We start from the raw sequence: 12,156 nt of genomic DNA on the forward strand, positions 1-12,156 counted from the left end.
TAGACAAAGAGTACTCCAGATCTAACTGAATGTATCTTGTGCCAAATTTGAATGTTTTCAATTGGGGCTTAATCTGATTACATAAATGTAATCAGATTACATAAATGCAATCAGATTAAGACTGCATTTGATTACGTTATGCTGGCTGTGAATTTGCTCTTTACAAAAATGATGTATTGTGCATATACGGTGGTGGTTCAAATTATTCACTTGAATTAAATGAATAGCAAAATCAAGAAATAAAACATGAGCTCTGATGCATAACTGGGATTATGTCATTCATTAGTGAACAACGCTAACATGTGATGTGTCATGTGAACACTTATAGAGAGCAGAACTTGTCATTTCCACTGGAGTAAAGAAAAGTCAGATAACATACCGTGCCATTAAGCTGAGTTCTGCACAGGTGAATGATCTTTGTATGATTTTATGGATTTTTCTACCTGCCATTCTTGTTTAATGTTTACATTTAACTTCAATGTCTACCTGAATGTATGTTTTAACCAACAGGTGAAATACAACTGGTTTTGAGAACTCTTCAGCATGTTAAATGTGTCACAGTCTGAGTCTAACATGACAACAGCAAGTCAGAACCAGGATCTGTTGAGGATAGTACTAATTTCCACCCTGTCTACAGTTCCATCATTTGTTTTTCTCTACATTAATGGGACCATTCTGTTCACGCTGAGGAGTAAACCTGTGTTTCGTGACACCTGTCGTTACATTCTACTCTACAACCTTCTTCTGGCAGACACTGTCCAGCTGGCGCAGAGTCAAGTGCAGTTCTTACTGTCAGTGTGCAGAGTCAAACTGGCTTATTCGCTGTGTACTGTTCTTAGCATGATTGCCAATGTTACGACTGGGATTTCTCCCCTCACACTGGTGGTAATGCCATTAGAGAGATATGTGGCTGTGTGCTACCCACTGAGGCACTCTTCCATCATCACCGTCAGAAACACAACTGTAGTAATCATTGCAATTTGGGCCGTCAGTTCACTGAACAATCTCACTCGTGTTCTGTTGTTTCTAGAGTTTTCATTAGATAAAATAGAGAGTTGGCAAACAGAAGACGTTTGTTCTCGTATAGCTTTGGTGCTTGGTGCTGTAACTGCAGAATATGACAGGGCCTATATATGTGTTGTGTTTGTATCAGCTGGTGTTGCTACAACTTTCTCCTATGTTAGTGTCATTATAGCAGCCAGGTCAGCCTCCACAGATAAAGCTTTAGCTCATAAGGCCCGTAACACCCTGCTGCTGCACCTGGTTCAACTTGGCCTGAGTCTTTCCTCAACTATTAATAACCCACTCATTATAGCTCTTTCAAAAATTCTAACAACAGTGGCATTTTTATGGGTTCAGAATGTTTTTTATGTTTGTTTTATTATCTTCCCCAGATGTTTGAGTTCTCTGATCTACGGGCTAAGAGATCAGACCATCAGACCTGTTCTTTTGTATTATCTGTGTTGTCGACTGAAAGTTAAAATCAGCGGCTAGTAGTTTTTGAAACATTTATGTCTTTCTGGATTCTGGACGCACAAGGTCCAGGATCCACTTGGACAATGGGTTTGTTGCCGTCAAAGGAAAACGGGGCAGTTCACCACCAGATATTATCTTCTACAACCCAAAATAAGACATTGGCAGGTTAAAAAGAAACTTTCAGAGTTATGTCTGGAACAAAGATGTTTTCTATTTATATTTTCCCTTATAAATATTTTCATCTTAAGTTTTCAAGAAAATAAGAATAAGGTTTAATATTGAAAATAAAATTGACAGGCAATATAGAAGTACCTGTCATGTTCACGAACATCATGATCTCCATTGTGACAATATCTTTGCTTTAAGTGAAAGTTGTGTGATGTTACTTTAAAATCTAACTCAAACACAAGAATATTTCTTTTTCATGTATATCAGTTACTTAATTTAACACCTGAACTTTGAATTGTTGTTTTTTTTTCAAATTATTTTGAATGAAACAGCCCTATAAATAAAATATGTATCTTGCTAACTATCAGTAACAGTTTTGCCTTAATATACTAGCTTAAGGTATTTACACAGAAAATCTTAACAGAATGTGATCTAATAATTTTACTTTAGAAAGAAAATACAAAGTGAAAGGCCTAATTAACATTCCCCTGAGATCCGTGTGCAGTTTGTTCTTTTTCCAAACAAATAATTGTCAATTCCTTGTTTTAAAACTAAAGCAAACAAATGTCAATAGCAAAAACAGAGAAGACAAGTCAAATCAAAGACAAGTTTTATATTTTGTTGGTATACTATTGGGGACCAAGCAGAACCAGAAATCATGATGAGAACTTTAGGCGCATTATGTTTCCACTTAGCACTTAAACACCCCAAATCTCACCATGATATGTCTGAGGGAGTCAGCATTGAGAATGAGTTGGGTAAAGCTTTATGACACTGGAGTCTCCATGTCACAACTAAGGTTGTGAACAAACTCTTTTTTTGGTGACTTCTGTCATTTCCAATGTCGCTACATATTAAAACAATTGCATATTTTTACTTTGGATTAGGAGCCAAAAATCTAATTCTATGGATTTTAGTTTATTTATTTAGGTTTTGAAAACAAAAAACCCCCAAAATAACATAGTTATTTCTTTCTTTTTTGTGATTCTGTTTGGAAATGGAGAAACTAAAGAACAAACCATACAAAGATTTTCAAACTAAAGTAATTTGGTCTTTAGGCGGATGAGTGACCATCCTAGAGAAATTTGTTCAATGTGTAAATAGAATTCAAAATTGCTTTACAATGCAGCTGTCACTTTTGAATAGTGGAAGCTGCATTTGATGATTTGAATAGTATTTTTGCTGTGCTACCTTTACCTGAGCTGCTGCTATGTCTTTAATGTTCATCTCATCACTGTTTCTACTCTGTGTTTTCATGAAAATGTTATCAACGTTGTCTCTTGAAAGATAAATAAAAACCTGTTAACTTCATTATCTGGCAAATTATGTTTATTGTGATCTATGATGTGGCCTAAGAATATCAAATTATCAATCACAACACATTTTTGTATTTTTGAGAACTTTTTTTATATCTCTTGAAAATTGTTTTTATTTGGTAAAAGAAAGATGATCAAATGAGGTTTTAATTGAAATTATTAAAAAAGGTAAAACTGACAAAAGCATAAGGAAATCAAATCATCAATGTTTATAATTTTTATACTTGATGGGGTTTTTTTTATACCTCTTGATGATTACCAACACATGTTCTTGTTTGGTTAAAAAAAAATCAATGCATAAAAATAAAGTTATCGTCTTAGTAAATTATTTAACCATATTTAAGTATTTAAAATTATTTCCACAAGAGCATTTGAACCTTTATGTAATTGATTCCCTATTTGTTAAGCATTGCTTGGCCTTTTGTCAAGTTTTATTTCATTAAATTTGACCGTTATTGGTGATACAATTACGCCATTCTTATTGTAGAGTAATTGTTTCATCCTTACCATCAGAAAGTCTTTTTTTTCTTTTGAACAACTCTTTTGTTAGAGCTTTTTGTTATTTCAAAAGCCACACCAATTTCATCCATTCAAGGCTCAATAAGAAAGTAACTAAATACAATAAGCATTGGACTTTTTGACTTCTTATTATAAAAAACATGCAAGTCCAAAAACAAATGGTGTTTGATGGCATCCATCAGAAATGTGCTTGCTGGTTGAACTGTGCATAGAACATCTAGAAGCCATGTTTATATTGACATAGTTTCTTTGGTTTGCATCTATTGTTTGCATTCTGTACTGAGATGCTGCATTCCTTAAAGGGGCAGTATTATGTAAAAATGACTTTTTTGAGCTTACATCAAAAAAGAATGCAACATACTTGGAGTGTTGCTTTGATACATTGATGCATGTTTGAGAAACCGGAACCTGCAGGTCCATGGGAACCAGACTGTTTCTGCACGGTTTACAATACCTTGTCATTGGTCCTGGTACAAAACCCAGGTGTTGCCTGTCTGACGAAGTCTGTTCATGCATTCCCATGCTGATAGAGGCAAGCTACTGGATAGTAGACACCACTGCCCTGGGGCACACCAACACAGGTGAGACTGCCATGTACTGGAACCACCTGGCAAGGCTGGCAAAGTGTCTTGCACGAGGAGATAATGACAGAGGGAATGGGGATCGAACCGGCAACCTAACGTTTGTGGGACAAAGTTCTAGAAACTCCATACAATACAAATGAGTAAGATAAGCAGAGCTGACCAACTCTGAGCCAACTCTCCAAACACTATACTCCCCACCCCCATGAACCTCAAAATGAATTGTCCCGCATGGCCAAACCAAACAGCATACAAGTATTAAACAAATGACCCCAAACACAAATGCTGTGGTCTGGAAGTGACCACAGCCTGGGGCTGGTAACACAGGAAGAAGTGCAGGGCACCCTGCCAACTCCACACCTTGAACCCAGACACACCTAACCATGACAGCTGCACCTCATCTGACCAGCCCCCCCCAACCTACCCCACTATACAAACACAATACGTTCCTGCCACAAAGTGAAGCCACACTACCAAGAACTGAAATCCAAAAATCCAAGCTTATCCAGGAAAATGAAAACACCAGCCTTGGCCTCAATCAACATCCCACTCCAGCCCAGGACTTGATCAGATGGCCCACTCCTACTCCTTCCAATCCCAAATGGAAAAACGAGGAATAAGGGCATGGAAAGACCTCAAGTGACCCAAATGTGGCGATGATGTGTGTTGCATTTCACTAAACTAAACTCAGCTGTTGGGTTTGATACAAAGCTGGGGAAGTGGAATTGCATCATCATGTTACTGGTCTGATGACATTCTGCCATGTGATGCATCAGGTGAGAATAAAATGAGTGCAGAGGACATAAATCAAAAGTGAGACAAAGGAAACTCTATAGACAAGCTCTGCCCATATGGAAACTGGCTCCTAGTGGAGAGGTACCTACATAGCTGAAGGCTTCTTTAAGGGGAAAGAAAATAAACAGGCATGGTTTTTAAAATCTATTAGAATCTACATTTTTTTAAGAAACGTGACATCAAAATGTAATTTTTTTTAAATTATGCTGCAAAATGTCTTTTGTCTCTCAGTCTCAATCTAACGTTTCTATTGAGTTTGATGACGTTGGGTTACTAGAAAGAATGATCACATTTGCTCTGTCCACAATCCCATGCTGTGTGTTTCTCTTCATTAATGGAACCATTTTGTTCACTCTGAGGAGTAAATCTGTTTTTCGTGACACCTGTAGATATATTCTGTTGTTTAACCTCCTTCTTGCAGATACTGCACAGTTAGTAGTATCTCAGGTTCTGTTTCTACTTTCTGTTTGCAGAATTACACTAACATATCCTGTTTGTGGCATGCTAACTGTTTTAGGTATTCTCACAAATGTAATCTCTCCTCTAACGCTGATGGTGATGTCTCTGGAGCGGTGTGTAGCTGTGTGCCTCCCGTTGAGACATGCTATGATTGTCACCATCAGAAACACGAGGCTGGCAATTATTGCAGTTTGGACTTTGAGTTCATTACATAATATCTTTCGTGGTATTTTGCTATTAGATTTTTCTTTTGAAGACCTAGGTAGTCTACAAATGAAAGAGTTATGCTCTGATCGCATAATGCAGCTTGGATCCAGGTCTAAAGTTTATGATAATGCTTTCACTGGTATCCTTTTTGCTTCAGCAGCCATTGTAGTCATTTCTTCCTATGTTGGTGTAATAATAGCAGCCAGGTCAGCATCTACAGGAAAAGCTTCAGCTCTGAAGGCTCGTAATACATTGATGCTACATTTAGTGCAATTATGCCTCAGTTTGTCTTCAACTATTTATAACCCAATGCTTGTAGCTCTTATAAAAATTGTTCAAAGTGAATGGTTTCAACGATTAAATAGATTTCTTTATATATTAATGATTATATTCCCCAGATGCTTGAGTTCTTTAATTTATGGCCTTAGAGATCAAACTATCAGACCTATTCTTCTGGTCCATCTAGGTTGCCAACTAAAACATAAAACTGTTGCAGTCAGTGGTTGAAAGTTCAGCTTCTGTCAAACTCTTCATGACTGTGAAAGAAAACTAAGACAGTTACAGTCATCAGCTTTATTGGTGTCTTAGAGTGAAAATTGTGTTAAAATATAATTTTTTTAAATCACTGAAAATTATAATGCAATGTTTTACTGTTTAGTATAATGCATATAAGCTAGAAGAGCACAAATAAGACTGGGACGAATCTAGGAGGCAGCACAAGAATCTGTGGAGGCATAACAATTCAACAGATCATATTTATAAAAGAAGTATGTTGAAACAAATGTCATCTTGAATTCAAATAAAAAAATGTGGTATACACATTTATGTCTGTAAATGTAACAATAAAAAAGAGGAACATGAATTTTAAAGAAGAGTCTCATCACCCTTTTATTCTACCAACGTGACGGAGCAGAGGCTTTGTGTATAAAAGTGCACAACTTTCATACTGAAATTCTATGGCAGGGAGAAATTATAAAACTTAGAACGATACAAAAAAATGTATTTACAGCTAATAATAATAGATTTGATTTAAGAGGTGCCCTTTATTGCATACAAGATAATCTTTACAAAAAATAAAAACAAACTAAAATCTAAACAATTAAAATACTAACAAAAGAAAATTTAGAGATCATAGTGAAAATGCTTGTTAGAACAGATGTGATTTCAGCCAGAACTTAAAAACAGCATTGAATGGAGGAAACAATTATTCCACAGTGTGAAGTAATAAAGTTCAACCAAGCCAAAGGCCGCTATGTTGTTTGGCACATTTTCACATCACATAAGCTGCACATTTAAAGAACCCACCATGCACAGGGAGAATATGCCAACTCCATGCAGAAAGACCCCAGGCCGGGCATCGAATCCAGGACCTCCTAGCTGCGAGGCAACAGGGCTACCAACTGTTCTGCCCAATATTACAGCTTAACAGCTTGAAATAGGCCCCTGTCTCTTCAACCTTAAAAGATGGAGTCATTTACACCCAATAGGTTTTTTACTCTGTGCACGTCTGGCAGGGTTGCACTAACCCTGTATACGGTTTTACAAGGTTTATTTTGTGTGTGGGGTTTTGGAAACTGATGGTACAACCAACCTACTTCCCCGATGTCTGAATGTGACATTTGACGCACTCCTCCTGAGTGTCAAGCTAAGACTGTGGGAGGGTTAAGAAGCTCCTACTCTTTCCAACACTCCACCTTCAATACATCATCACATTCCAGTGATGTTCCACTGGAATGTGCAGTTCCACCAGGTGTTTGCTAATTGCTGCTACTGCTAGTCTGGTGGAGCTGAGCAGGGGAGGCACAGGGAAGGGGTGCTCTGTGAGGAAGAAGCTTAGCTAGACTCTGCAGCTATAAAGCAGAGCTTTGGGTAAATCCCCCCACACCCAATGAACAGTGAACCCCACAACAAATGACACAGTGGGCTGACCGGCCAGTCACCACACGCCGCCCGCAGCCATGCCGACCCCTCCCTGCTGTAATCCACTCCTCCTCCAGGTCTCCAATCCCTAATGGCAAAGAGAGAGCAGGAGTATGGAAAGACCCCAGGCCTCCCTCTGTCAGCTCAAATGTGGCGTTGGTGTGTTTTATATTTCACCAAATCAGTATTTCTCAATTGTGCTCCTCATGGACCACTACCCTGCATATTTTAGATGCACCTCTGTTCCAAAACAGCTGATTCAAACGATTGCATGACCTTCTATGGATCCATCAAGTGATGCAGATGGCTGTTAGTCACTCATTTATTCAGGTCTGGTGTATGGCAGAAGGGAAACACCTAAAACCTGCAGGGCAGTGGTCCCTGAGGACCAGAACAGAGAAACAGTGCACTAAATAAAACCGCGTTCGGGGAAAAGCGGCTCGATCGTTTCCGATCTATTGAAAATGGCCCTTTACACTGGGTGTTTGCAGGGCTTGTCCAAGGTAACAGTTAATGATGTACATCGATCCAAAGCCCCAACAAGTAAGCTGGAGAATGGTTTTAAGATGTTCGCCTCGTTATACGTTCACAGATACGAAGGTGAGTTTTACTTTTGTCAAGCTGGAAAAAATCTAAGACCAGGTTTCAAAGACAGAGAAGAAACGCAGCTTTATTAAATTCAAAACACCTGCAGGCGGAGAGAATGCACACAGTTAGACTGTCAGACAAATGAATAAACTGATTAATAAAAGTAATAACACTGTGAATATTTATTTCATTTTACACTTTCTTTAAACTTTGTGGCTAACATTCTTTAGCTTATGCTAGTAGGCAATATTCTCGGACATTTTTCTTGTAAAAATGTGCTATTTAAGTATCTAAACATTTTAATCCATTCTAACAGACAATGTTTTTACCTTGTTTTCAAGTATATTACGTGTGTTTATTGTCGTTAGTGTCAGAGACCAAGTAACAGGATTTTACGGTTCAGGCTTTTTGCTTCTGAAGCCTGAGGAACAACAAGCCCATAGCTTAACAGTGGAGCAGCTCTGGTGTCGGAGTTCTAGTTCAGCTGACTGTTCAGGTTCAAAGTTGTTGCTTTTAGAAAAATATGGCCGTGTTCCTTAAGGTCTCCGTGTTATTTCGTTTTATTAGTTTTGCATGCTTCTTGTGAAGCAGGACGGTGTTTACAGCAGTGTGTACAGGCGGATCAGTTGCTCGGCTGTCTGGCTCTGGTCTGCTCTCTCGTTCCCATAAACTCTCTTTTCAGGCTGAATACAGAAGTGATTCCATGGAAATAACACAGGAGGCTCCTTTACCTTCTTCTTTAGGCTGAAGAAGTTGATCCGGAGTGAAGTGAAGGCTGTAAACTTTGCTGTGTGGTGTTAACTTTAACTGGTAGAGACGAATATTTACAAGCCACCGTCTTCTTAATTCAGGATCTCTTGGGAATCCATGAAAACTTAAAAGCCCATTATATTAGGAAGACAGCAATGTTCATAATATTGTTTTATTTACGTCTGAAATAAGACTTTGTCTTTTCTATCTGTCATGGTAACTCAAAGCAGAAAAAAGAGAGCCGCATTTGCGCATGCGTTTGTGACGTAAGCGCAGCAGGTGCAAAGAGCTCATAGGGCTTGTACCTGCCCAACTTGACACAAAGTTGGGGAGGTACAATCGCATCACCGTATACTGATTAAAGGACATAAATCAAAAGTGGGATAAAGGAAACTCTATAGACAAGCTCTGCCCATATGGAAATGCAAACTGGCTTCTAGTGGTGGGGTACCTACATAGGTGAATTCATTCTAGAATTGCGCTGCAGAGGGTAGAAGCAAGTTGGAATGGCTCTTTGGGATTGATAAAGTACTTTTCAAGCTTTGAATTTCAATTGAAGGGGTTTTTGGAAGATAAACAGATATGTTTTATTTAAACAAAATCTGATAGCCTAAGTTTTTCAGCAAAAGTGTCATGAAAATATTTGCCTGAATTCTGCAAAATGTCTTTTGTCTCTCAGCCTCGGTCTAACATTTCTATTCAGCTTGATGATGTTGGGTTACTGGAAAGAATGACCACCTTTGCTCTGTCCACAATCCCATGCTGTTTGTTTCTCTTTATTAATGGAACCATTTTGTTCACTCTGAGGAGTAAATCTGTTTTTCGTGACACCTGTCGGTATATTCTCCTGTTTAACCTCCTTCTAGCAGATACTGCGCAGTTAGCAATATGTCAGGTTCTGTTTCTACTTTCTGTTTGCAGAATTACACTAACATATCCTGTTTGTGGAATGCTAACTGGTTGTGCCAGTATCACAAGTGTAACCTCTCCTCTAACGCTGATGGTGATGTCTCTGGAGCGGTGTGTAGCTGTGTGTTTCCCTTTGAGACATGCTATGATTGTCACCATCAAAAACACGAGGCTGGCAATTGTTGCCGTTTGGACTTCCAGTTCTTTACATAATATCTTTCGCGTTATTTTGCTGTTGGATTTTCCTTTTAAAGATCTAGACAGTCTACAAATGACAAATTTATGCAATGAATTCAATATGCTGCTTGGATCCAGGTCTAAAGTTTATGATAATGCTTTCACTGGGTTCTTGTTTGCTTCAGCAGCCATTGTAGTTATTTCTTCCTATGTTGGTGTAATAATAGCAGCCAGGTCAGCATCTACAGGAAAAGCTTCAGCCTTGAAGGCTCGTAATACATTGATGCTACATTTGGTGCAATTATGCCTCAGTTTGTCCTCAACCATTTACAACACCTTGCTTGTAGCGATTATGAAAATTATTCAAAGTGTTGGGTTTATGCGATTAAATAAATTTCTTTATGTTTTAATTATTTTATTTCCCAGATGCTTAAGTTCTTTAATTTATGGCCTTAGAGATCAAACTATCAGACCTATTCTTCTGGGCCATCTAGGTTGTCATCAAAAACTCAAAACTGTTGCAGTCAGTGGGTGAAAAGTTCAGCTTCAGTTATGGTCTTTATATGTGTGAAATAAAGATAGTTACACAGTCAACGGATTTATTATGGATTCACCTAGAGAAACTCACAAGTGTTTATCTTTAGCAGCAGTGTCTTCATAGGTCTGCCTAAAAACACATGAATCCAGAATGCTGCTGCTGTCATTCTGACTAAAACCAGGAAGATCGAGCACATCGCCCAGTTCCAAAGTTCTTCCACTGAGAGAATAGACTTTAAGATATTGTTGGTAGTTTAGAAATCACTGAACGGTTTAGCAACAAAATACATTAAATATCTGCCGTTGTTGTATCAACCTTCCAGACCTCTCAGGTCTTCTGGTTCTGCTCTCCATCCCCAGAACCAGAACCAAACATGGAGAAGCTAAATTCAGCTTCTATGCACCACTGAAATGAAAAAGTTGCTGCTTAGATATCTATATTCTTTTTGCATCATATTTTAGCCTGTTCATTTTTCACTATTGACTATGATGTTTTCTTGTCTATGACGTCACCACATTTGCTATGAAACTGCTAAACAAGGTCATGACTTCCAGCTAATCGGTTTTATGAACACGCCATTTTTTTTAAATTGCAAAGATTCCTAACTTTTGGATCAGACATACTAATGATTAAATATTAAAGGAAAATAGTTTCATTTGAATAAGTTGTGATGTTTGTGAAGAATTTTGAAGAGAATATAAACCATATACTATTGACTAACTTGAGAAAGGGTGAGATTGTTCCATGATTAATGCAGAACTCAATGGAGGGTTAAATGACAAACTCATCTGAGGGACAAGAGAAGCCTGTGTATTAGTATTAAAGGATCTGACTTAATATTAACTACTGATTAATTCATTTACCTGTAGGGCTGCGACTGTTGAAAATGTCTGCAGCAAAAACTGACCCATCCAAGGCTATATAGTAAAAACTGACTAATCAAACATCAGTGGACAATATCCCAGCAGTAGGAGAAGAGGCCCTCAGGGCCACAGTGGGCTGAAGAGACAGAAGATGCCTTGCCTATGAGATTCATCCCCAGAGTTCCCTTGTAAGACATTACTGTTTAAATAAGCATAGAAAATTGTAGAAGAGTGCAGACCTTCGGTCATTTAAGTCACAACTGACCGGTGGCCAAAGCCCGAAGTTAGTAAAACCGGTGACACTTTATTTGACGAGGTGTGAATAAGACTGACATGACTCTGTCATAAACATGTTCATAACACCTGCTATGAACATGAAAGAGTCTTTATGAATCTTTGACTGTTTTCATGAAGTGTCATTAGGTAAATAATGATACTTTTGATGTAAAGTTGCGTTAAAAGTCCATTAAAAGTGCCAACTTTGCTGCAAGTGTAGAAATTTATGAAATAATGCAAAGTTGGCACTTTTAATGGACTTTCAAAGCAACTTCTGGAGCAACTTTGCATTAAACAGTGTCATTATTTACAGAGTGACACTTCATGACAGCAGACATTAATAAAGACTCCTTCATGTTCGTGACAGATGCTATGTCAAGTTTATGAGTGTCATGTCAGCTTTATGCACATCCCGTCAAATAAAGTGTTACCATAAAACCAAGTAATAAAGAACCATTGAAAGCTCAGAAGCAGATTTGTGAGGAAATAAGATGTTGATTAGAGAAAAAATGGATTAATGTTTCAACATATAATATTTCCAATAAAATGGTCCTTTTATCAATAGGAGCATACATTGTGTCACACAACATATAGTCAAAAGTACTGGGTCTGGA

General features: G+C 38.0%; 3 protein-coding genes across 3 annotated transcripts; all 3 read left to right on the forward strand.

Moving 5' to 3' along the window:
- The first annotated feature begins 522 nt into the window (after nucleotides 1–522).
- Nucleotides 523–2,936, forward strand: LOC116728717 (odorant receptor 131-2-like). The gene has a single exon (XM_032576999.1). The coding sequence runs from the start codon at nucleotides 544–546 to the stop codon at nucleotides 1,492–1,494; it is 951 nt and encodes a 316-aa protein (XP_032432890.1). The 5' UTR covers nucleotides 523–543; the 3' UTR covers nucleotides 1,495–2,936.
- Nucleotides 2,937–4,891: 1,955 nt separating this feature from the next.
- On the forward strand, nucleotides 4,892–6,371 carry LOC116728685 (odorant receptor 131-2-like). Its single transcript, XM_032576958.1, has one exon. It carries the CDS (start codon nucleotides 5,069–5,071, stop codon nucleotides 6,026–6,028), a length of 960 nt encoding a protein of 319 aa, XP_032432849.1. The 5' UTR covers nucleotides 4,892–5,068; the 3' UTR covers nucleotides 6,029–6,371.
- A 3,065-nt stretch (nucleotides 6,372–9,436) lies between these two features.
- On the forward strand, nucleotides 9,437–10,400 carry LOC116728855 (odorant receptor 131-2-like). Its single transcript, XM_032577171.1, has one exon. The coding sequence runs from the start codon at nucleotides 9,441–9,443 to the stop codon at nucleotides 10,398–10,400; it is 960 nt and encodes a 319-aa protein (XP_032433062.1). The 5' UTR covers nucleotides 9,437–9,440.
- Nucleotides 10,401–12,156: the final 1,756 nt, after the last annotated feature.

Source organism: Xiphophorus hellerii, chromosome 11 (assembly GCF_003331165.1).
Source record: "Xiphophorus hellerii strain 12219 chromosome 11, Xiphophorus_hellerii-4.1, whole genome shotgun sequence".
NCBI classification, from domain to species: domain Eukaryota; kingdom Metazoa; phylum Chordata; class Actinopteri; order Cyprinodontiformes; family Poeciliidae; genus Xiphophorus; species Xiphophorus hellerii.